Below are 26,601 nucleotides of genomic sequence, written 5' to 3'. Positions count from 1 at the left end.
ATTTTGAATAGTACAAATCACTGTATCATTTAGTGTTGAGCCTGCTGTGCTTTGATAACCCTGTACATGTCAGTGAACTGGTCTAAACAGTTTTCAAAAATTAATTGCTATGCCCTTTAAGAATCCTAAATTCTTACTAGCTTTTGTTCTTTACAGTCAATGTAGTTGAATAATTGCAAAGCAAAGTGATTTAAAAACAGTGTAAGAGGCTTAGAAAATGGTGGCTGTAACCAGTTTTAAACTGATTTCTATTTTCAGTGAACACACTTGCCCTCTGTAAAAAAGCAGCGCAAACACTCAAGTCTGCTGTAACTAAGCTCAGTGTCTTCTATATGCGAGACAGATCTGGGAGCCATAACATTTTTAAGACTTCATGACTGGGACAGAATGGAACAAGATAAAAAGTGTAGTTTAATTAATACAGTATAAGAACTTATACTCATTTGTGAATTTGAGTAGTTTTTGTTTTAATATTAAGTATCAGTTATTTTGTCAGAGATCACAACTCAGCTAAGTTTAAACCTTTTTCTCAAGGAAGACTCCCAAAACATTCAATAGCATATGTGTTAGAAGTTGCAACATGGCATCATAGAAATGCTCTTCAAATTAAAGAAGAAACTACATTCTATTATTTTTCAGACTAGTGAATTCATAATAGTTTATAAACCAAAGCACAAAAAAAAACCTGTTTGCCAGTTACAAAGGCTGTGATAAACACTTTGTTTTGCTCTTCAAAAAATTTTGAACATTGTGATAAAAACTTTCATTTTGTTCTTCAAGAAAAGCAATTTACTCTCAGCAAATGAACAAGTTGAAAATACAACACTACCTTGGTCCATCTGTGGAAGACACCACTTTCTATACATCATTTACCCTGTACAGTGCAATTGGGCACCCTTCTTTTTTACATGCTATTGCATTTAAATTCCTTTTCTTTGTGCATGGAGAACCTGATTTGACTCAGTGGTGTCTACCCTTCAAAGTAGAAGAAGCATTTCTCCCTCACGAAATTCTCTCCAAACACTGTTGCCAAGTTGGAGGGTGAAAAGGCAGAATAAACAAAACACTGGAGCTAAAGTAGTCACACAGCTAGATCAAGACTGTGGTAATGGCTTAGGCTCACAGAAAAATTAAGGAGGGAGCAAGTAGCATTCTGTTAAGGTTATCTAAGTAAAAACGCATATGCAAACTAAGTGGTATCATGTCTATGGGAGGAGATGACAAAAGCAAGCACATTAGATACCTGTTTACAAACATCAGGGGTTGCTTATTTTGAATTACTATTTCCATAACACTCCCACATAATGCTGAACTCAGGGAAACCCAAGGGCTCCAGGACCTACAGGGTTTATTTATTTAATCTAGTTTAACCCAAATGACTCCCCCATTCCTCACCACAAGAAAAATCACACCACGTGTGCAGTCATGTCCATTCCTCCTTTTTAGCAATTATTCTCTGTGTATTAAAGCTTTTTATATAACCCAAAATCCAGCATACAAAAACATACAGTTTTATTTGCTAAATATTAAAATCCTTAAAGACAGTAAAACAAAAATAAATCTCTGCACTTCAGTAACACCACAACTGGGAGAATTAAGTTTCCAGATATGTTTCTGATCTGCAGTCATGCTGCCAGCTGCCTTTACATTTGTGTTCTGGGTGGGGGGGAATCTCTTTCCTACTCTAACAAAGGTCTTTGTTCTACCTAGAAGCCAGCTCACCTTACCTCAGAGCATGAGTTTTTGTCAGCTGTTCATACAATAAACAGCTGTGAGAGTATGAAAAACTTATTACTACTGGCAAAAAACAAAAGCTGAAAAGTAGTTTCTATATTTATAATGCATAAAGCCTCCAAAACACAACCATTTCTATATATATGCTGGAAGATCTTTTTCCCCTTCCTGTCATACCTAATCTTATACGCCTTCAAAATCAGCCTGTGCAGACAGCACCGTAAATGCAATTCGCTTCAGAATGCCAAATTATAGAGAGTCTCCCTGCTGACTGCTAATATACAATGAGAAGAGCAGCACAGTCATCATCAGCACATAGGGTTAATGAAGGTTTTCCTAGAGGTCTTGCTCCTGTTTTAAGTGGACTAGATGAACTCATATAAATCTAACAGGGCAGATATTTATCAACTCTTAACACTGTCAACAGAAGTAAGTTCTTCTACTTTTCAGCTATGCTCAAGAACTTAGTAACTTTCAGTGAACTTGTTAGAAGTCACAGATTCCATTCACCTAATGTTTTTTCTCTCTTGAATAACCTCTCAATTATAGTACAGTTTCCAGTGTGATGTATAATTTCAGGTATAACTTCAACTGATGACAAAGATAGAGGACACATACTTTAATCACTCTTCTGAGGAAATACATTTTTTGCTAAGTGACCAGGCTGAATGAAACTACTCCAGCCTTCAGCAGAGGTTCTTCCTTTGCATTCAGTTTGCTCTCTCTGTATGAATCAAATTAAAATAGCCTTAATAAAGATGTGTCAAATTGTATTCATAACAGCCAGAATGCAAAGAGATAAAAAAGCTTGCAGTGATCAGGAATACATTTCAAGATTTTAGCAATTAAAAATTGAAGGATTTCAAAATATTCACAACCACTGCATCTCTGGAGACCAGTGTCACTTACAAATGGGTGGCTTAAATTGCAGCTGTCTTCTCATAATACACTGCTTTGGGTCTGGGTTTATCTTTTTCTTTCCATGTCCTCATTACTACATGAGACGGGGAAAGATTTCAGTGTAGAAATGAGCTGAAACTATCATGAAGCTCAGTAAGAAACACCGTGTGAACCTGTATACTCACCACAAGTCATCATTCAAGATACATTTTTCCCTCATTGAGGGATGCCAGTATTTCTAAAACTGACGCTCTGCTTTCAATGTCTCAATGTACTAACTGTTCATAACAGTCTATGTTAAGAACAGAAAGTCCCATCTAAAACCAAGTTTCATACATTTGACTGGAACGACCTTTATGTTCTGAGGCCTCCCAACAGCAAAGGTTTCAATGATTATGCACGAAACATTTTCTGTTTTCTTTATTACCTGGTGCTGCGCTGTTCATGCAAAGATAATACTAAAGAACACCTCCCAGAGACCCAGACTGATTAATTTTGTGCCTGTTGTTTCTGCTTAAGTACTGTTAGTCAGAACAGATGAAGTACTTGCATCCTGACTCTGTGACAGATTCATCGTGATGGAAGTTTATCAAATCACTGTACACACTAAATTTTTTTGGGATGCATTTCACAGAAATTGCAGGCTAAAAGGAATTTCATGAGTCTCGGTTCCTAGTTTGCAGAAAATTTTGTCTTTAAAGATGAATACATTTAGGGAGACTACTAAATGAACTAAACCTACCATCTGCACAGCATAACCAGCAGCACCTTTACCCTGAATTCAAACAGCACCTAAGGGGACAAAACTACACAAACAATTTCAGAAATCACAGTAATCTGAAACCATTAGGAGCCCCTCCTCATATGTTCAAATTTAAAATTCAGGAGTTGTCTTAAACTTCTCTATTAGGTCAAACAACCTTAAATAACTTCACACCTACTGCAGCAAGAAAAGAAACTAGGCACAAGCACAGCTGGTGGCACATTCATTGTTCAGTGGAAATTGCCCTGTGGATTGTCTCCCAACAGGACTTCAGTCCTTGGTGGAAAGTGGTCAGATGTCTTTCAGGAAGGTGAAAGATAAAGGTCTGAAGAAACAAAATTACAGCGAGCAGCTGAAATGCAGCAGCTTCTGGCCGTGCACACACAGGCAGCATTCTCACCTACAGCTGGTGTGAGGGTATTTACATAATGATTCTGGAGAGCTTTGGCAAGGACGGCAAGTGCCAGTCAAGATTCCTGAACCAGTTCTACAAAATTCTAAACTTGCGAGCAAATCTGTATGCAAAGACCTAAGTACATGGGATTTAGGGGTAGACTCTTTTTCATTCAACCCAAGTGCTGTGATGAGAACACCCACTTGGACCTGGTCCATCAAGAAACACCAATCCAAGTAAGTTTTACACTTAATAGCATTACAGAGACTCACTCAACTGCAGCACATAAAAATTGCAGGGTTTTAACCCTATTTCGAAAACAAATGCAAAAATAAGTTTCCCCAGATTAAACACACTCAATTATGAGTGAAATTTAAAAATACTTTTTCTAGAATTACATTAATTACAACCTTGCATTTGTGCAAATATAGAAATGAAAGTGCAGGAAATAACTTCAGAATTTCATGTAGGTAAAGGATGTCTACAAGCTCTGCTCTTCTCCTCTTCCCTCACCCTGGTCTCATCCTTCCTGGCATTGTACTGAATATAACCTAGCCAAGCTTCAAATTTGAACACTTTTGTTGTATTTGAGTGTGTTTAAAGAACCTCCTGCACTACCCAGGGGGGATTGCTCTTTTTCCTATTTGTTAGTGTCACTTAAGCAATAGCACTGTGTATAGCTCAAAGCCCTGTTCTGAAGAGCCAATTTGCACTGACTGTACTAATCTTCAAAATGGCAAAGCGTAAGTAGGAATAGAGGGGGAGGGGTCAAAAACAAGACAACCATGAAACCACACTAATTGGTTACAAAAACTGTAAGACTGATACACCTCAGTGCTTTTCATTTTCCTAAGCAGACAAGAGTTCAAACTGGTACTTCTTTAACAAACCTGGCTTGCAGAAGTCATAGTCAGCTTCCAAAGTATCACATTAAACAACTCTGATGAGCCTAAAACAAAGTATGACAGAAAGTAGACATCTAATTTTATAAACATCTAATTTTATACCATTAGCAGTGGAGCTATAGAGAGGGCAAGATACCAGACTATGTAACTTCACTTTCCTCAAATGAGAAATGTTTAGCTTAGGAGCCTAGACAAACACATCCAATAAATACTACTGGCAGAGGTTTGGAAGGATCTAGACACTTCAGTTAGGGTTGGAGGTCATGCAGTCTCCCTTCCACCAGGAGACAACCCAGAGAGGTAAAGAACCCTGCTTAAGCTTTGCACAACTTAAGGAGCAGCCCATGTCTCACTCATGAGCACCGTTAACAGTCTGACAGCCACAACTGCCTAGTCAGAACTGTCGGAAGCCTCTAGGAAGTAAGCAACCCCGATGAATTCTTCCTCACTGAAGCAGGCTACTGTTAAAGTAAGCCAGTAATAATCTTTGATCTCCCAGTGTGCAAGCAGTTGAGAAAGCCAAAGCACCCTCTCCCAGACAGACAAGTTCCACAAAAAATTGTCTTTATGATAAAGAAAGCTATTTCTGCCTTAAAAAATGGCCTCATCTGCAGCATGAAGTATGCAACAAGGCATTTACGCACTTCTCCCCTCCACCAGTTACGGGCAAACAAAGCTCTGCATTTGTTAGGTGCATCTGGAATAGACCACACATTGACTTGGAGTGCTGAAAACAGATCACTTCAGTAAACACACCTCACTTATTGAAGCAGCTGTCTGTCATTTAACTTCCACGCTACAGAAGTTATACAAAAGCACCATTCTGCTCAATTATGTTCTACTTGAGGAAGCAGTAATGATACTGGAACACCACAAAGCTATTTCAGACTGTCAATAAATCCGTATCAAAAGTACTTATTTTACAAGCAGTAAGGCTTTTTCTTACTCATAAGCCAGCCCTACAAACTCTGTTTGAAATCTCCACACTGTGCTCCATCAGTTCTTTCTCCAGAATTACCTAGTAGGAAAAAAAAGACCATGCCAGACACCCAAAGTCTCTGCTACACTACCACAACCCTGCAACCTCCAGTGACTCTTGAGTAGCAACAGATGAGAGTTCAAGAAGCAAAGAAGAGATTTCTCATTCTTAGTTATGTTGGCTCAGCAGGTCTAGTCACACAAAAAGCTGTGAACACTTACTATAGCAACAACTATGATGAAAATAAACAGGTCAATAGGTATGATGAAAATAAACACAATACACATGATTTGTACACCAAACTACAGCATAATAAGGAGAAAAATTACTTCAAAAGTCTATGCTGTAAGTATGTTGAAGTTTAACACTGCCACAAAAGAAGAGGAAATGCATGAACTTTGAAAGCAAAAACTACCTTTTGCAACAGCTACGCAAATACAGACAGATATGAATTTGCACAATTGGACTAAATTGTTAGGTATTTTCTTCTCCTTTCCTGTACTCCTGAAGTAAACATTTGTCTGGCTTTTTTTAACCACTGATGGGAGTGTGGGAGGGGTACTCATCACTAAGCCGAGATTTTGTACCACAAAAAAAAAAAAACCACCACCATGGATGAAGTGATATGGAAAATGGCTCACTCATGTATGTCAAACACAGCATCTGAGCTCAGGAAAGGCCTGTCCTGATAGCACTGAAACAAACAAGCTGCCTTTTGCCAGAGTTTAATTCCCAAACACAGCAGCTACCTCCGTTCCCCAGGCAGCAATTACGGCTTCATGTCCCCTTTAGACCAGTCTAAAGTGTGACTGACAAAAAGGAGCCCTGACTTTCCCAGTGCCTCCTCATGCAATCTTCTTTCCCTGGCATCAAGAGTAGCATTTTCTTCACCAATAAACCAGGTAAAACTCACCAAGCAAGAGCTGAATTCGTAAGCAGGCCAGTTGTCTGGCTAACCATGCAGCTCCACAAGCCCTGGCACAAGCTGAAAGCTTGAGAACTGCAGTGTTCTTTTAAGAGCAGCCCACATTTAAGCCAGCCTAAAGCAATGATGTAACTTCAGGGTTAATAACACAGTGGTCATCACAGTGGGTGAAGTCTGCAAATGGCAATCATAGAAAACCTTTCCAAAATACTAGTTTATAAGCACAGCAATGTGCATTTTCTGTTCTAAGAGTTACACAATGAGGCGCAGAGAAGTAAATGAGTCATAGCTCAGCAAATGAGCCAGTTCTTTCATTTACCATATTCATGACAAGTATTTCATCATGGAAAACAATTATTTTGATAGGCCTGTTTTGTAGTCTGTCCTTGGAGGAGTTCACTGAGTGACAAGAGATTGCAACCCTGCTGGAACAAGCTCTTGGAGAATTCCCATGCTCACAGCCACACTGTGCTTCCGTATCAGCAGCATTCTTTAGGGCACCAGGCTTGGTCAACCAGAAATATTACCCCTCCCTAAGAAAAGGAATAACTGGAAATATAGTTACAACTTCTGTCAGAGTTTAAGGCCTTCATCACTTATAACCTTTCTCAAGCAACCTAAGGTTACCAGTCTTAAGAAAAAGACAGACATCAGGCCTGCAGTTGCGCCTGAAATCCATATTTACAAAGACCAGAAACTACCTACCTTGTTCAGCACACCACATCTGCACAGATTGCAAAAGAGGCTCCAAACAGCTGACATGTATCACTCAAGTCAGTGAAGGCCCTGTGCTGCTGCACCACATCAGGGCTTGCGAGTTGTCACCACCACACTGGACACCGCTGTTAGACACTGACAGCCCACAAACATCGCTATAGCCCCCTGCTTGCAAATACACCCATTCCTGTCAGAAAGCAGCTGACCAAAGTTGCTTTTACCCGTGCAAGAAGAGCTGGTCAATGCAGAGAGTATGGTGTGAGGGCAGCGTGCTCTGCAGAGAATAAGCTGGTCAAAGGTCCGTCCAGCTTGCATTGAACGTGCTGCTGCTGACTCGCATTATTTGTAACCAACTACTGATGGAAGATTAAATTGCAGGCTCCTTCTGCAGCAGTCCCACCTCCATCCCACTGTACAAATACAATATCCCCACTCTGCTTCTGATACTTCAAACCAGCATCAACTGCAATACAAGTGGATCTGCTCTTGACTTTGTAATATACAAACACCACACAGCCCAATCCCCAGGCTCATGACACTGCTTCACCAAGGCTGCACGACATGCTATACGTCCTGGGCTCCTGGAACAAAACACAGCTATAAAAACCCCTCATGCCTACCAATCAAGCTACATGTATGCCAGGCTAACATACAGACACTCCTTGCACTCTAATGCTGCTGATTCTCCCACCTCACCCATTAACTTTTGCCTGAGGTGCTTCCATTATATCACACCATCTTGTACCACATCACCCTCTCGATCCCACAACGAAGTCACTGACTACACCAAGGCCCTTGTCTGGAATGTAGTTCTGCCATTGGACCCTTGCTGGCTCCAATGCATCACACTGGGATGGCTCTCACCATAGTCCCCAGTGAAAATGTCCTCTGGATTCAAGTTCCTGTACCTTTCAGCACTTCCACAAATTGTTGATTCCCCTCCCAGAAATTTCAACTTTTACAGATTTTTGTGCTTCTCCTTTTACTTCCTTTCAGAGATTAGTGTCTCATTGCTCAGTCATCTTCCTCTGCTTCCGCCTTTCAGATGTTTCTCAACATCTGATCTCTACTTCTTAACTTCCTTTTGTTATTCAATGAGGGAGGGGAAGATGGACCTTGTAACAGGCAGGATCCACTGAAGCACATACCCATGATTCAGATCTTTCCACTCACCCATTCTAACATTTCACTAGCTATCTTTTCACACTTTGAGTATCAGGAAGGAGCGGCTTTGATCCTACTGACATCTTACTCCCTTAAGCATATGCTACATACTAGGAATATTCAGCTTTCTGACAACAGTAGCACCCTTCCTTGTCCTGTTGAGCACACACAAGTCCTTCCTCTTAAGTACAAGACTTTAGATCTCTTTGGTACTGAGATTACAATGCTCACATCTGTCCTATGTTTTTAGTCTTTACCACTTATCTTATACCCCTACAAATGTTAAGTTTGTATTTCATATGACCTCTTATCAGCAGGAAAAGCATCTCTACTCCTTCTGATCACCACTGCCACAACTCTGACAGTTGTCTTCCTCTTTCCCCTTCCTACTTTTTGTCTGAAGAACTGTCCAATGAACTGTGTATCACTCTTCATCAGATCCTTGTCTGCACTCCCTGTCCCAGGTCAGGACAATATATAGGCTCTGCGGGGGTGGGGGGGGGATCTGTTTTTCACAAGTCTGGGTACCATACATATTCACTACTGGGGGTAGAGGACCAAAATACAAAAACAAGTCTCCTTTTGCAATATACAGTGTTTTAAAACCAAGCCATTTAATGTCTATTCAGGAAAATTAAGCTACAATTTGGAAACAACTTATAGTAAATGAAACTTAATTAGAGTCTACAATTTTATCAAAGATAATGATATGAAAAAATCTCTTTGAAACAGTAGTATAAGAACAAAGTCAATAGTTTTGTTATACCACTGGCCAAGCTTCCATCATGACTGAACAGAAGCAGCTTCTGCTAAAGTAAAATCTGACAAACACCCTTCAAACACAGAGAAAGCCACCATTATCTGAAAAATCAGAGCATTACATTTGTGCATCTGATACATCTTACTTATAAAACTGAAATTGGAACAAAAGGTTGAAAAGAGTGAGAGGACAACCACTTCATAACTCAAAACTATTTTACAATTTCCAAAGCTACAGAACAACTAAGTTACCATTTGCTAACCTATTTTTCATCTTGAAAGCTGTGTTTCATTTTATAGCAAAAAGTCTATTAGCTTCCATGCATTTGCTAATACTCATTAAATGCAGATCATATAGAGGGAACAGTCATTTGGACTACATCCTCCTTAAATATACCTCATCAGATATCCAGTGAGGTCTTTGACCTCTGTACTATCTCAGGAAGTACCACTTCCCCACTTCTCTCTTGGCCTCTCGTCTATAAAGCATTTTACTCAGCATTTTATCACCTTTCTTCTCTTCAAGAGTGTATTTAATAAAACAAACTCTTGTTTACTCCTAAACACATCTTTGCTCCCTGCTACCAAACAGTAATTTACATTTATCATCTACTAAATCACCTATAAATCAAACCTGTAAACTACTGCCAGGATACATGACAATTTAACAACTGATCACCCAAAACTGTCAGTAAAACTAAGTGGTATGCTACTTCTAAAATTTATACACAAGACTGAGGAATTTTTTTCTCAGCTTATCCCATCAGACTTTCACAGCAACTGTTACATCATGTCCCAGTCCTAGTCGCTGCCTACCATTCATGAATTAGCACATTGAGCTGAAGTCACCTCTGTTAATTCATGGGTATTCGAATCTGACAAGGAAAGCCGCATGATGGTGCACTCACACATCATGGCTTGCAATAACAAAAAGATAAAAAAGATCCATGCATTTTATGTCATCCTCATCCCCCTGCTGTGGAGGAAGCAAAATTGAAGTTTTGGGCTTCTGTATAATATAGCTACACTAAATCCAGAAACAGAATGTAATGTACTTGATATTTTATCCCCAAGGCACTAACTGTAGACAGTTTGCAAGGTTTCAGTTCACGATCTAAATCAATGGAAGAACTGAGACTCATTTTGCATATACCACAGCAGCAGCACAGCCAGATGTCATTAGTAATAACAGCATTTCAGAATAAAAGTGTTCAATTTTTTTCTTTTTTTTGAGCTAATATATTAAGCAATTCAGACTATTTATTTTTCCCTGTTCTTGAACTTTTAAAATCAATAGACTCTGCAGAATTGTCCTAAAGAAGAACAAGCCATGTTTAATCCAGTAAGTATTGTCACTAAATTCAGCTTTGTAAATATGCAAATGAGTATTTTACTAAGACTACTTTCCACCCTCCCAAAATACTGCATTGTATTCCACCAATAGCAGAAGCAAAGTCTGATGGAACTGCTGTGGAAGCAACCAACAACTTACAGTACAGTCCTCCACTGAACTGATTTCCTCACATTTTCCAGAAGATCCCAAGATTAAGTGTAAGTGTATTTGGTAATGAATTCTTAACACAGATTTTAACTGCTATCCTTTCATAGCCACAGCAGCATGTAAGTCAAAGAAAGGACCAACCATCAAGCATATGAAACGCTGAAAATCACACTACCTGTATTTATTTATACTACTGACAAACATATCAATCACTGAATATGGATCAGTGCTCCATGCACATCAGCATAGTCAAAATATCAAAGGTGAATGCAGAAATTAAAAATTAAAAATAAAGCTTAAGAGCCACTTTTGACAAGAGCAAGCTAGAAGCTGAAGTGTTTGAGTTTGAAAAGTTTGTGCTGCCTTGCACACATTGTGGAACACTGCTATGCAGGACACTAGCATAAAAGAAGAAGGAGTCAAACTCTAAACACACAGAAACAAATCTGAGAGCCACTGCTGAAGCCTTTAACCCAAAGCCAAGCTTTTAACACAAGTTTATAAACATTTAAATACTTAGAATACATGCAAACTTGATCCTCTACTCTGTTACAAGCTGTACATTTGTAACATTCTGTAAGGGTTTATCCAATTTTAAATGCCTTGATGGTTTAATGTTTTTAATTTCATTAGTCAGTGTAAATTAAATATTGTAGTCAGCCGCACAATTCCTGCATAGTTCCTACACTGCCACTGCATTACTACCGGTTGTCAGTAACCAGTTAGCAGTTAAATTTGGCACACATACAACTAAGTGTCTCATTTCTTAGAAGTCATACAGCTACGAAACAGTTGATTTTTCAGGCCTTTAAGAGAATCATTTAAATGCAATTAACTTTTGTGAAAAAATAAAGTAAAAAACACATAATAAAAATATATTCTAACATGTAAGTCTGTGAAATACCTTACTACACCATTTCCCACATTACTTTCCCAGCGATGCCAAAATGTATTAAAGGTCTGACACCAATTAACTATGAAAGATCACTTATGTAAACAGGTGGATTGTTAAATAAACTATGATAAAAGATAAATCACTTAAATTTTTAGAACATTAATTCAATACATGAGCTTCCTATTTATCTGATCAGCTAGCTCTACTAGTGCAAATTTAAACTTATTGACAGGTTTTAACTGCATCCTTCCAATTAGCATCAGACTTTCTCAGCCACTGCCCTTGCATTTCCAAAGCAAAACTTCCAGGTATTTCAACTGTCAAATACACTCACTTGCAAAGACGAATGGAGGCTTACAGTAAAAAATAACAATAATAAATAACCTTGAAAACCCCAAATAAAAAAATACACTCTCCTTTTTAAAGCATGTACTGATGTGTATCACAATTACTTTACAATATAAACACTGCTGAAATCTGCCCTCTTTGAATATTTGGTTTTCACTTTTCAGAGGTGTTTAATAAAGTGCTGGTATAAATTCTACATTAGGAGACTCTTAAGTGTATACTGAATTGTGTCACATCAGAAAAAGTCTTTTGTATGCCCACTCAGCTCTTACAGCAGGCCTTTTATCAGTTCTGACTTAATCACAAAGGAATCCTCTACAGTGGAGTTACTATTAGAAGGCTCAACTCCTCCAGTCTGTTTGCACATTTGCAGAATTCAGTCAGAAAACATCTATTTTAAGATGGTGATTTATATCTCAGCTTTTCCAGACTTCCTGGCCCTCCACAGCACAGCCAAGGCAACAAAGACTGGATGCATGTTGCTGTTTCAGAGGACAGCAGGGTAATGTGCCGCAAGGCCATCACATAAATCATGGTAATTGGCATGCAGCTGGAAGGAGAATGCAAACCAGTGTACAGCACCAGCCAACACTGCCAATGATCCCGGTCACAGAAGGTTATGAAGCCATGTCAAGGACTGCACACATACCCAGCTGAGAACTTTTTACATACATTGTCTTGGACAGTAAACCAACAGCAAAAACTGGAAGTTCAAGGAGACAGATCTCTCAGAACAACTGCAGCTGTTGGACAGCACTCAAGTATTCACGTGCTGTCAGGCTGTCTGCATTCCAGGCAATCAGAATTCACATTAAATCTGTAAAGCTACACATGAAAGCTTTTTAAGGTTTCAAATTAGTTCGTGTCACAGACAGCATATTCATAAATTAGGATACCTTTTGTCAGTTAAAATAGTGTGGTCCTTTTCTGACTTGGCTTTTGTTTTTTTTTTTTTAAAGATGCAGTGAATTCTCCTACCTTACCCCTTAAGAAAATAAGCTAAAGAGAAAGCAAGTTAAGGAATGTCAGCAGCTTTCCTAAACTTTGCACTCATATTTACACTACTACAGAACTTCACAATTTATCTTGACATCACGAGATTACCTAGACAGCAGGTGACACTTAATTGAACTCATACACACATATCTAAGAGCATGCCATCTACTACAGTTCATCCTTCAACACCTGACAGTCTCACACATTTTTTCACTTGAATTTTTAAAATTAGAACTTGACCAGAGTCTTAAGTAATGATTTAACAGGTTCATTTATAAAAGCAAATGATACAGCAAAATGCAGCAACTACCAAATGATTTTTAAGGAAACTAGTTTGTGTGATAATGCCTTTTAAATAGCCCTCTGTCACACACAGAGATTTTCCATTTAATTAATAGTTCACCTCTGAAAGTCAGCACACAGGGAAAGAAAGTAAATGCAGGCATCAACTGCTGGCATGATAAGTGGCTCAAATTCAGACATTGCTACATACCAAAGCATCGGATCATATACAAAGATGGAATCACTTTCTAAAAGGAATGGCAGCTTTGAAAATGAAAATTGTTTTCTTGGAAGTAAGGAAAGCCTTAAAATGAAGAGGAAAATAAAACATAAGAAACATGAAAACTGACCTAAAACACACAATGAAAAAATTTTTTACATGAACCAAATACAACACTCTTGTACAAAACAAGATTTCTTCGTCTACTTGTAATGGCAAGAGATTAGCAATTATTTTCCTTAAAAAATAAATGAATTCTACAGTAGTACTAACATTGTCCAATTAGATCTATCCTACTATTCATAATTACACAGGAAGATAATATATACAAGTTTTATTTTTGTATCTTGAAACCACTCTAAAATACTTACACTCTCTTGAAATCAAGAATAGATATTTTTAGAAAGCCTGAATTAAATGCAGGAGTTGATTTACAAAGCTTTTCCACCTTTAGTGATCTGGTCTTGAAAGACAGCTTTTTTTTGCTTCTATCTAGCTCTATGGTTTTTTTTCAGGGTATCCAAAGAAATTATTCAAGGTCAAGGATAGTCTATTAGAGTAGACACATAGAAAATGGCTTGCATATTTGCCAATTAACGCATTGCATTCCAAATCCTACAAGGAAACTAGAATGCATTAAATATCTGCCTTTCAGGAAGAATAATTTAAAAATTAGCTTACTAGTTTCTGTTCTGAAACTTAGAAATATCAGTAGTTATTTCTTAGAGCAAACTGAAACTGGAATCAATGAAGGCATTTTCACAAGACTCTCTACTAGGCTTGGAACTAAGTCAAAAAAGTCCAGCAAAAAATCAGACATCATTTGTTTACACCCATACCACAATATTGTATTAACAAATTCTGGATTACTTGTTTTACTCATACATTCTTAACCAAACCCAAAAAAGTTGAACATGATTGTTGTTTCAGCATGTCAGCACACAAAACTCTCCTCTTTAAATTGGCATAATTTAATACAACCTTTTCCCCTTGGAAAAAGTTCACTACACGTACCAGAACAATTTGGTATCACAGGTCAATAAAAGTTGACACTAAACACAGTGACTTCACTGCCGCTAATGACAGCCTAGGTTTGTCACACAACTTGGTATTACTTTCATTAAGTAAATCCTTTTACTAAACCCATCTATCCTACAGGTTTCATCAACAACTATATATATATAGCACGCACCAGTGAAGATCACCATATCTGCTAAATGTTCAGTTCACCTCACAGCACAGCACAACATTTGTGTCACCTTTGTGAATAAAATACTTGGTACGGTTTTATTGCAAGGAAAAAAACAGTGTTTCATGTTATCCCACTGGCACTCAAACAACTGAGTCCCAAAAGAAGAGAAATTAGTTTTGTTTTACTTGCTCTGACATTTCAGGAAGTTTTTGGGGTTGGTTTTGGTTTGGGTTTTTTTTTTCCCAGTAAAGATGGCTAGGAAGAATCAAAATTTGCCTCAAATCATTGTCCACCAAAAGGATCTGAAATCTGCTGACTACCACCAAAATTACATGCAGCCACCAATTCGGTTTTCTAAAGCCTTCTCTTGCTCCTGGTGGACAAAAAGGGCGTCTCCTGGTTTTGAAAGCAAAATAATCTCCAGTCTTTAACTTAAGAACAAATTAAAAAAATATCAGTGACCTTCGACCACTATTTAAGGAAGGAGAAATTTTACTTTGCTTTCTCTAAAAAGCATTTTGGTTACATCCCCCAACCAGGTACCCCTGAGGGGCTTCCAAAACACGAGCCTGCAGTTCCAAGCAAATGATGCTCTTCAGATGAACCTCCTCCTACAGACAAGGCAGCTTTCTAACATTAACATCATATTCTAGAGCTGTGGCGAGTGCCAGTCAATGAATTCTTTATATTTTCCTTCCCTCCAACTCACTCCCTTACCATTCATACCTAAAAGCATGACTTACCACAGTCACAGAGCCTTATGCTACCATGGAAAGGGCTCTAACCCCTTTAAGAAAGGCCCGTATGAGCAAACAGGGTCTATGCAACAAAGACAAACCTACCTCAAATTACCAACAGACAGGGATACTGTAAGAGTCCTTGTTTGACATATCAAAAAATTCTCAAGTACTTCTACTGTGGCTGCAGCAGTGAAGCGGAGTTTTACAGCACTACAGCCAAGGCAACCCTCTGTCTTTCCCCAAGCAAGAGTCATACCAGCAGAGGCACAGGGGTTTATTTCTTCTCCTAGAATAGCTGCATTAAGGGCTCTCGCCAGGTCAGCTGTGCTATTGAGGGATCACACCTCTTCCTAACCTTGACAGCCACAGCTGTGACGACAATACAGTACTGTGTACTAATTCAGGACTAACCTCAGAAACCAAATATACACTTCACCATCTAAAACGGTCTGCTGGCTCCTGGCATTTTCAAAATTTGGCCAAATGAAACACAGTCAATTTCTAATTTTCCTTCCAGATTATTGTATTTACTCACAAAGTGCTTCCTTATTTAGACTTTAATTTTTACTAAAAATACTCGGTTTGAAGTAAGTTAAACACATGCATGGTAAAAGAGTTGTTTTGTGCTGTTGGGAAGGTTTGCTTTAGGAACCTGCATTCTCTGGCTCTTTTGAAATAAACTAAAAAAATAAAAACTTTCATGTCCAGTTGAAGCATATCAAAAAGATATAAATACATCAATAAGTTAGATGCAAATTGAATTCTGAAACCATCTTCTTTGGAGAAATGCCTTTCAAAATTAAGTGATGCTAATTATTATGCTAGGACAGCACCAATAAACTACAAAATAGGCCACCAGACAACTGTACTGCCTGATTACCAAGAATGTTATTTCTGTGTATCACTAATACATCATCTTCATTTTATTTTGGATTTTCTTTACAACAAGGTAACACACCAGATTTCGGATTTTCTTTACAACAAGGTAACACACCAGAGACTAAGTTAGCAGGCATGAAGGAGAATCACATGAAGATTTTTAGCAAACCTTAGATACAAGGTTTGGGAAATCTTCCTGCTTAAGATTATTTACCATGATAAAATAGTCAGAATGTTTATTCAGAGCTAGACTGAAAAACTTAAAATGCAAAATTCAGAAGCAAATGTGCCATTTAACTACCACTGAACTGAAATTTATGTGTCTCTCAAATCAAGTCCCACATTCCTTGTTTACAGTAATACTTCAGGTTACAAGTAGGGCTGTTAGAACTGATATGTAATAAAATGCATTTTGTCCAACTGCACTTTTCCATAGTTCAACAGTAAACATTTACAGAGTTTCCATTACTCATACTGCAAAGAACATAAGTTCACATTTATATGGTCACTAAACATGCACTTACATAAACTTAATTCTAAGTTTTCATCAATGCTACATATTCAGCTGTATTATATGGAACCAATTCCATTCTCTGCCCAACATAATTCACTCTAGACGGGAACTGCCTTTCACAGCTGCACCTTTCTGTTTCACTAGGAATATCTTGTCGGCAAGACCCTGCTCTTAATTGCACAGCTACCTACCCAAATTACAGCAGGACCTACCCAAGTACTCCACAACTCCCTCACCAAAGGCCTCTGTCAAAACAACTGACATCTTTCGTATCACCGATTTCCACTACTATTTTTGCAAGAATTTCAAAGGAGGCTCACATAAGGTTGAGGGGGAGTGGGGGGAAATATAACAAAGCAAATGCATTTTCAGCAGTAGGTACAGTATTTGTTTGAAATGCATTTAAAGGTTCCAGAAAAAGCAGTCAACACTTAAGTCACATTCATGCGTATTTTTTCTTTCTTTACTGACCCTTGCCAACATTACTCAATGCCCTCACATTTGAAGACACACAAAAAGTTACTTTTTTTCTTTCAGAACTACTCACTGAGGCCTATTCCACTGCTGAAACCAAGCAAAGCAAAGTCCTCGTTGGGTGTCTGCCTCCTAGAAAAGACTGCATTTTTTATTTATTGCCCCTTGGCTTTATTTTCACAGTGAATTCCTGGCTTAAATGCAATCAGCCAAGAAACCCTCCCTATGTGCACTCCTGTCATTCCTAATCGCTTGCAAACAGAATCAAGTGAAAGCAAAAGGGAAAAAAATCTCAGCACTGCCAACCAAACTAAAAAGCCCTACTTCTGGTTCTGTCAGTCCTGAGAAACTACAGATGCACCTCAGACCCCTTGGAAAGAGAAAGTCAAAAGATTAAATTTAAAGGAAAGTTGATTAAAAAAAATAAACTTAAAAAAAAATGGAAAAAGAAAGAAAGTCCCCGTAGGCAGAAGAGAGGAGCATTAAGCCTAAGAGCAGGGTCACATCTTCCCTTCGGAAAAAAAAATATCTGATAGCACATTTGCAAGGTGCCCGCCAAGTCAAACCCGCAGCAGGCACCACCGAGAATTTGGGGGAGTGCGAAGGAGGGAATCCCAGCGCCCCACACGCACACAAACACACATCCCGAGCCGCCGCCGTCAACAAAAGGCGAGCAGCAGCCTCTTTTGTCTGTCTTCCCCTTTTAAGGGGAGGAGGAGGGGAAACGACAGAAAACCGAGAGGGGGGAAACAAAAAGGAAAAGAAAAAAAAAAAAAAAGAAAGACGCAAATAAACATGAAAATGAGAACAAAGTGGCCGGGTCGCACAAAGAGCATCACCACCGGCGGAGGGGACTATCTGCCGGGGGCGGCTCCTTTTCCATTCAAGGAATGGAAGGGGAGCCGCCCCCGGCAGACAGCCCCCACAAAAGTGGGGGAATACCCACCTCTGCAGCCCTTTAAACACTGGCAGGGAGGAGTTAACCAAGGGAGCCAGCAGCGGGTGAAGAACAGCGGCTGGGCTGGGGGTGAGGAAGAGGAGGGGGGTATTGTTCCAGTAGGAGGAAGAGCTTCGTTCTCCCCCCCTTGTCACGAAGCCGCTCATCCTAAAGCAAGCCCCCAGCCATACCACCCCCGGCGGGGCGAATCGCGCCCCCTCCCTCCGGCTCGTCGCCGCTGCCCTAGAAATGCCTTTGTTCGCGGATCCCCCCCGCACTCCCGCTGCCGGGGTCTCGCACCGCTTTTATGTCTTTATTTTGGACGGCAGCGCATCCCGCCCCCCCTCCTTCCCCCGCCGGCCGCCCTTCTGCTGATTCATTTCCACCGGCGGTCCCCCTCGGGATGGGGGGGCGGCATCTCCTCGCTATTGTGGCTCGAGGAAAAGCGATGACCCGGATTACCGGGGGTGGACGCTGGTAGGAGGGCAGAGCCAAACGGGATTACACAGGCTGGATTACCGGGAGCGGGCACGGCGCGATGCGGGGCTGCAAGTTAAAGGGACAGGCGGGAGCCGCGTCCGTGTCACGGAGGCAGGGAGCCACTGCGCGTCCCGGGCACGAGGGGGAGGAGACCGGCGGAGGAAGTTGCCCGGCCCACGGTGCAGCCGGGGAGTGAAGGGACCGCACGGGCCGGGCCGCAGGCGGTGAGCTGCGGCGGAGAGAGAGGCACGGCAAGCGGGTGACACGCAGGGGAGACCCGCGGCCCCGAGCGGCGGCGGCCTGGTCCGGGAACGGAACCGGCCGGTGACTCACCGACTTGCAGGACGTTATCGACGCAGCCGCCGTCGAGCAGAGCGATGCCCCTGCGGAAGGGCAGCCGGTTCTCGTCGGCGGCAGCGGCGGCGGCGGCGTCCATGGCCCCGCCAGGCGCGGCGGCGCCCCCGGGACCGGCAGCGGGATCCTCGGCGCCGGTGTTGAACGAGGAGTACATACAGATCTCCCTCTCGCTGCGGGGGAAGGACCAGTAGACGATCCTGCGCTGCACCGGCTCCGGGATCCGTTCGAACCGCTCCTCCACCCGCTGGAAGGGCCACTTCTCCGCCACCTTGCGAGCCGCAATGTCCAGCAGGGACTCGGGGCTCTGGGTCTTGCCGAGCGGCAGCAGCCCCAGGGCGGCGGCGGCAGCTGCGGAGGAGGGTCCGGCGCAGAGCGCGCCGCCGCCGGGCCCAGAGCCGCCCGCCCGCTGCCCCGGCCTGCAGCCCGAGCCATAGCCGGGTCTGCAGCAGAGGCGCTTGGCGGGGTGGGGGAGCTGACCGCGCTCCGCCATGATCGCGCCGCTTCTAAGCCGACAGCGGAAGTGGCTGTACCCTATAAACGGCTCCAGGAAGGCAGCGAGGGCCCGCGAGCCCCCGGGGACACGCCCCCCTCTGCCCTTATGTGGCGAAGAGGGTGGGGCCGCGCGGCCTCGCCGGCCGCGGGGGGCGGGGCCTTATGCAAATCGGCGTCACAACGTAAATAGAACGGCGGCGCGGGGGGAGGCGCGCGCTTCCCCCCCGCGCCTCGCCGGCCTCTGCTCCCGCTGATGTCACGCGCGCCAGCCCGGGCGCGCCCTCGCGCGCGTGGTGGGAAAGGGGGGCGTGGCCGGCGGCGCCCCCCGCTCTGCCGCCATGTAGGGAATGGAATGCGGGGGCGGGGCCGCCGCCGCGGCCTGAACCCGGTCACCCCTGCCGGGAAAGCCGCGGGGGCGGGCCGCGCCGCGCCGACGGGAAGTGCGGCACCGGCGGGCGAAGCCCTTTCCGTCCGCCCCTGGATCAGGAGCCCCGATGAATGCGTATAGCAAGCTCTTGAGCTGCATGAGTGAGGCGCGCTCCAAGATGTGTTGGTGCTGAGTTTTGTGGGAAGTTTCACTTTCCTCCTATTAGCCGTAGTACGGTAAAGGTCGTCATCCCGGTGCCAGCGCCCGGCTGGCGCTGCAGAGGGCCTGGGAGCGCTCCGGGAGAGCCGAGGCGCGGGCCAGGGCGGCGCGGAGCGGCGGCGAGTCTGTGGGAGGCGGTGAAGGCGCCGTGTGTACCCAGGTGGGTCGCGACACAGCGGAGCGTCACGGCGTTTTCCGTGATCCCCAAAAACCGTGCCGTTGGTCCGTGCCGGCGCCTCCAGCACGTACGTGGGGATAGCCAGATGTGTGCGCACGCTGAGGGCGCCGAGGTGGGAGCGCATGGAAGTGGCGCGCGGCCAGTGGGATTGGCAGCTGCGCCTGGCTCCTGCTCCGCTAATTCAGTTTTAAAACAAATACTTTCTGCATTCTGTCTCGGAAATGGGATTACCCCTTGATGCTTCGTGGTAGAGCAGTCGCCATTTTTTATTAACGGAATTTAAAACTTTTTTGTTGTTGTTGTTGTTATTAATTAAAATATTTTGGATCTATGGCTTGTAAGAGGCATTTTTTTGGCGGCTTGCAGTTGCACACAGCACTTACTCGCCCGGCGAGCAGCCCTTAGCTCGCACGCCGTGCCCTGCAGAAGCCGGAATTGGAGCGGCTTCCCTGCGGCAGGCTGGTTTTCCCAGACGGACTACATTTTCCATGATGCAGCGCAAGCCGCCCCCAGCGGGGAGGCGGCTCCGTCAGGGAATGCGGCGGAGGAATGTCAAGCGTGCCCGGCATAAAATCTGAGAGGTGCAAACAACATCGCCTTGGCTCGAAACTTTGTCGTCTCCTTTTTGTTTGCACCAACCCCCATCCTCCACCTCCGACTGGAACAGGAGCTTATTTTGTAGTCAAGCGACTGAAAAGCGCTGCAGAAACTGCATTTCCCCTTAAAAGTAGGTGGGAAATTGAATGAAACTTATCAGACTCGCTGACTGATTTTTAAAGAAAGCTTGGCAGAAACCTTGAGGTGGTTTGGAATTTGCACATATTGGGGAAGGGGGGAAGTGAATGCTTTTAAACTTCTAAACAGTAACAGTACTTGGAAATTTCACGTGTAGAGAATTTTTTTACATCTAGGTATAGACCTGAGATTTTGGTGTGGGGGGGGGGCTAGGGCTGGTATTTTGCTTTTGTGTTTGTTTGGGGGTTTTTTTCTGGTTTGGGTTTTGTTGGGTTTTTTTATTATTATTTTTCTGCTGCCAGCTGCTGATGCTAAGAAAATTACAGATTATTTTTAACCAAGTAGTTTAAACTGCAGAAATATTTTCTGCAGAGTTTGGTGGGGTTTTTGGTTTTTTTTCTTTTGTACATACTATAAATTTGGGGTTTTTTCTTTGGGATCATGAAACCTACCTTCTGTGTAAGAAATGAGTTTAAACTGATGCTTGTGTTTCTGGCTATGGACTTCACAAAATAGTTACTCTTGAGATGCCAATTTCATAAATTCATAGATAGCTTGCTGTAATATTAACTGTCTTCTCATTTTAGGCATGATTTACAAATGTTCTGCTGGATTTATAAACTTAACTCTAACAGAATTTTGGAAGTGTTAGGAAGCCTGAATGCTGCAGACCAGAGATGAGCTTGTAGTACTTTCTTTTACTGTTAGTAGTGGTTTTCATCTCAACATTTCTGAGAGCAGAGATATTAAATATGTAGACAGTAGGAAAAAGGAAAGAAAAAAGAACTTCATGATTGCATGTGTGTGAGAGAAAAAGAAAATTATTCTTCATTCCATCACTTATTCACGAGTAATGATTGTTCACATGTCAAAGCAATTTTTATTCTCTGTTCTACCACTATTTCTGCTTTAAATAAGCATCTAGCAAGTCAGTAGAAATACTCTTCCAAATGGGGTAATGGCTGTTCTTTACCATGTCTTAGCCACCTGCTGCAATAAAAATAACACTAATGCCACTGGAAGAATTCTTCATGTCATAGTTGAGAAACTTTACAGTAAAAACCAAAAAGAGTGAGAAGAGTGACAATAAACAACAAATCATCATAATAAGTTAACCTATGTGTCAGTTATCTGAACTTAGTCTTTCTTCTTTCTTTACAGATCTGGGCAGAAATTTTTAAATTCACTAAAGAAATCCCAGAGACAAGCAGGAGGAGTTCATGGATCCACCTCTTTCATCTCTCTATCCCTCATCTGGAGTATCTACTTCCTATTGAGTCTGTGTATATTAACAAATACACAGAATGCTGGTGAATCTTTTTGGTTTCTGGGCTAGGAAGCAGACAAGGAAGCAAGAGGCATCCTTGCTCTTGTCATGCTGCCACAGGCACCAGATGTGCTCCACTTTAGGCTCCACTCCAGCTGCACTGGCATAGCACTTGAACAACTTGCAAATTTTCATCTGAGGCTGAACTTTTGTCCTGCCAGGTTTGCCCCAAGTTCCCTCCACTTTCTGAAATCAAGTGGGAAGATGTGTTAACTCCAGAAAAGAAATTAGGAAGTGTTAAAGGCATATCTAAGCTATTTTAATTGCTAGTTAGTTTTTCTTTCAGTGGATGTTCTTGAGGGAAGACCTTACCGAGCTGAGCATTTCTTGCCTGTGTTTCCATTTAACCATTTTGGGATCTTTCTATTCCAGAGCAACACAGAGAGGCAGGAATGGCTGCAAAACTTAACTTGGCTAACTTCCTGCATGTAATAGAAGGCTGTTCTGTGAGCTGCTTGGAAAAGCACCCTTGGCCACTATGCAGTGAAATTCCTTCCTAATAATCTTTTCAGAGCATTAGGCCAGTTGCAGTCAGTTTTGCTCATTCCAGTAAAGTATAAAAGGCTTGAGCATTCCACCAGTTGTGCTGATCTAAAAGGAAGTCACATACAGCTGCACAGTTGTCTTTGTGTGAAACATTTTTCTACATTTAGACCAAGGTCTAAATGTAGAAAAATGATGGCAGGCGACATAATGCTGGCCAACATAAGTCACCCCAGTGGTTAAATCTTATCAGGAAAGATGAGTCCTGGCATTCCTGCACTAAAGCTGAACAAGGGTCTGGATTCATGCACGGCATAAAATATTTCTAAACTCTCAGAGGGTAGGTGGTCAAAGACAGAGAAGGGGACTTGGGAATGGAGGATGGAGGGTTGTTGGAGCTAAAGCTGTGAGGAAAAAAAAACAAGAAAAATTGAATAGACAGGACTAAAATAATGAAAACAAGAAAGAATGATAGGCCTACTGAAACAACTGGATTTACAGTGCTAAACCAAATCTTTTTTAACCTGTTTCTGTGTGCCTTTTTAGATAACAAGAGGTTTCATTTCTTAGAAGAAGGCTGTAGGTTTTACAGATAACAAATGTATTCTAACATCATCTGAAAGCTTAAAAAACGCTGCTGTATGTAAAGGCAGTGAATATCACTGTACTTTGCAATGTAGTGAAGCTGGGAATTCAAACACAGGAAAAGCAGACAGAAGTGATGAGTGTTGATGAAATTACCATCTTAAGATTGGTTGGTGGAGAGAATAATGTAGTTGGTCACTGCCTTCAATTTTACAATGTTTTCATAAAACAGTTTCTTTCATTATGTTCAGAGGCAATTTTTAATTTAAAGCCTAAAAAAAACAACTTTTGCCTTTTGCTAGCCCTTTAAATCAAATACTCTGGGATAAATATTGCCAGCTCTTTAGAGTTTCTCTGTTGAAGTGGAATAAACTGGCAGCACCAAATGAGCCCTTTCAAAGTACAGCTTTTTATTTTTATTAAATTTCTTGTTAATTCTAAAACTGGAGTCAGACACTACAATCTAAAAGCATTTAGGAAAATTTACTTAACATACTAAGCGTACTTTGCCAGTTTTCTACAATTAAAAGAAACAAACATCTAGAACTGGGCTAAATCCTCTTGGCATTTATTTCTGTGTCCTCTGCCTTTCTGTGGCTCGATACTTAATGTATTAAGTCATTCTCAGATGGACTGAAGGGGAAGGCATTGTTTGTTCCATAGTCCCAGTGCTGTGTGAGTTAATGCTGCTCTGTATTTCCTCAAGGACTGAGCACATTCAGTTTACATTTATTGAGAATAGATCCTGGGAATGAATTATTTCTTCCTTATAAGGAGCCTTGTGTTGAGATATCTGTTGGGGCAGTTTAGCTCACTAAGTCACTAGGGATAAAAGCATCACTGTTACAAGTAAAATGATAGTGTGCAAGAAATGCCTTAAAATTAAATGTGTTGCAGTCATTTAGATGGCTCAGAATATTGAGGTCTCGGAAGACTAGAGGAATAAGAGTGTCTCACCTTTCTTCAGATTTAGCATTTGCATAAAGTCAAAAGGAGAAAGTCTTGTCTCAGAGGGAACTCTAGATTTAATGTCTCTCTGGGTTTGTTGTGACCTTATTTAGATCTGAGTTACAAAATGTATAAATACTCAAAGTAAAAGCAATATATTACCCTCACAGGTCTTTGTAAATGTTATTTTTAAAGTACTATTTTTTTCTAATATAAAAATAAAATAATTTTATGAAAATATTGGATATTAAAACATCTTTCTTCATTTATTCTCTCTTTTTAGTGCAAATACATACAATTAATTGTGATTCAGTGATTTTTAAAAAAAGTTCCTCAAAACTTCATCTTCTTCTGGTTATTCTCCACCAAAAATGGGATAGGCGGGTCTAGAAGTTATCAGGTGCAATTGTTTGGTCTACCAGCACATGTAGGAATACAAATATTATAGAAGGTGGAATAGGCTGGTGATTTAAAAAGGAACATTAGGGCACTGCCTTGTTGTGGATAAGCGTCCTACATTAACAACTCCCCCTTTTTATCTTCTTGGGCTTTCTCCCTTTTAGCTGCACTTTAGACTTCCTTGCAGTGGACCAAGGAACTATGCAGTGTCAGGCCCAGTAATTCTTGGGCAGAAACTCTGCATGAAGGACATGAAAACCTCAATTTGATATTGTCTTGAAGTAAAAGACATTGCTTACCTAAATTTTAACCTGTAGCAAAGGAAGAGAAGTTACATAAACTTAAAATTTTTCAGAAGAGCTTTTCCACATGCTCAGTGCTGGTAGAATGATTTTTTAAATGGCTTTAAATAAAAAAAGGGAAAACCCCAAATAAGTCAAAACTCTTCCTTCTCCCATTTCAAGGATCATAATGATTTCGTTTGTAAAAGATTTCCAAGGTCATGAAGTCCACACTTTTGAATGATCAACCTTGTCAACTAGACTATAGCACGAAGTGCCAGATCCAGTCATTTCTTGAACACTTCCATGGATGTTGACTCCACTACTTTCCTGAGCAGTCCATCCCAATATTTGACAGCCCTTTAGTGGTGAAATTCTTTCTAATGTCCAACCTAAACCTCCCCTACTGCGGCTCGAGACTGTGCTCTTGTCCTTCCACTGGTTGGCTGGGGGAGGAGCCCGACTCCACCTGGCTGCAATCTCCTTTCAGGCATGTGTCAGGAGTGGTAAGGCCACCCCTGAGCCTCCTTTTCTCCAGGATAAACACCCCATCTCCCTCAGCCACTCAGGACTTGTGCTCCAGATCCTTCCTCAGCTCTGTTGCCATTCTCTGGACCTGCTGCAGCACCTCAATGTGTTTCCTGAACTGAGAGGCCCAGGATAGGATTTGAGGTGCAGCCCCACTAGTGCTGAGTACCAGTGCTGACAATCCCTGCCCTGGCCCTGCTGCCCACACCATGGCTGATCCAGGCCAGGATGCCATTGGCCTTCTTGGCCACCTGGGCACAGCCTGGCTCATGTTCAGCTGCTGTCAATAAGCATCCCCAGGTCCTTTCCAGCCTCTCTGTCCCAGCCTGTGGCACTGCCTGGGGTTGTTGTGACCCAAGTGCAGGATCCAGCACTGGGCCTTGTTGTGCCTCACACCGTCAGCCTCAGCCCATGATCCAGCTTGTACATATCCCTGTGCAGAGCCATCCTACCCTCCAGCAGATCAGTACTTGCACACAACTTGTTATCCGTGAATTTACTGAGAATGCACTCAACCCCCTCATCCAGATCATCAAAAAAATATTAAACAGAACTGGCCCCACCACTGGCACCATTCCCCACCACTCTCTGGGCCTGGCAATCCAGGAAAGTACCTGTCCACTCCATTGGCTGCCAGCTTTTCCAGGAGAATGCTGTGGGAGACAGAACCAAAGGCTTTGCTGAAGTCCAAGTAGGCTACATCCACTGCCTTTCCCACATCCACTAGGCAGGTCACTGGTTGTAAATGGAGATGAGTTTGGTCAGGTGGACCTGCCTTTCCTAAACCTATTCTGAGTGGGCCTGACCCCTTGGTGATTCTGTGTGTGCCATGTGATTGTATCTAAGATGATCCATTCCATAGTCTTGCTGGGTGCTGAAGTCAGGCTGACAGGCTGTAGTTGCCTGGATCCGAGTTCCAGCCCATCTCGTGGATGGACGTCACACTGGCCAGCCTCCAGTCATCTCTGACATCTCCAGATTTCCCTGATTAGCCATGACTAAGA

At 42.0% G+C, this 26,601-nt stretch overlaps 1 protein-coding gene across 4 annotated transcripts in view; it reads right to left on the bottom strand.

The window, feature by feature from the left end:
• The window catches only part of ZSWIM6 (zinc finger SWIM-type containing 6), a 114,925-nt gene extending 88,577 nt beyond the window's left edge, over positions 1 to 26,348 (bottom strand). For 3 of the 4 annotated variants that reach the window (XM_064404156.1, XM_064404157.1, XM_064404158.1), the window contains exon 1: positions 19,032 to 19,708. In XM_064404156.1, the coding sequence (XP_064260226.1) occupies positions 19,032 to 19,545 (514 nt within the window). In that variant the 5' untranslated portion in view covers positions 19,546 to 19,708. Of the gene's footprint in view, positions 1 to 19,031; positions 19,709 to 26,211 lie in introns of those variants that run through there. The other variant, XM_064404160.1, reaches the window with a different exon arrangement.
• Positions 26,349 to 26,601: the final 253 nt, after the last annotated feature.

This window comes from Passer domesticus, chromosome Z, assembly GCF_036417665.1.
Source record: "Passer domesticus isolate bPasDom1 chromosome Z, bPasDom1.hap1, whole genome shotgun sequence".
NCBI classification, from domain to species: Eukaryota; Metazoa; Chordata; class Aves; order Passeriformes; family Passeridae; genus Passer; species Passer domesticus.
Note: the sequence above shows the minus strand (reverse complement) of the source record. Positions and strands in the feature narration are given on the sequence as shown.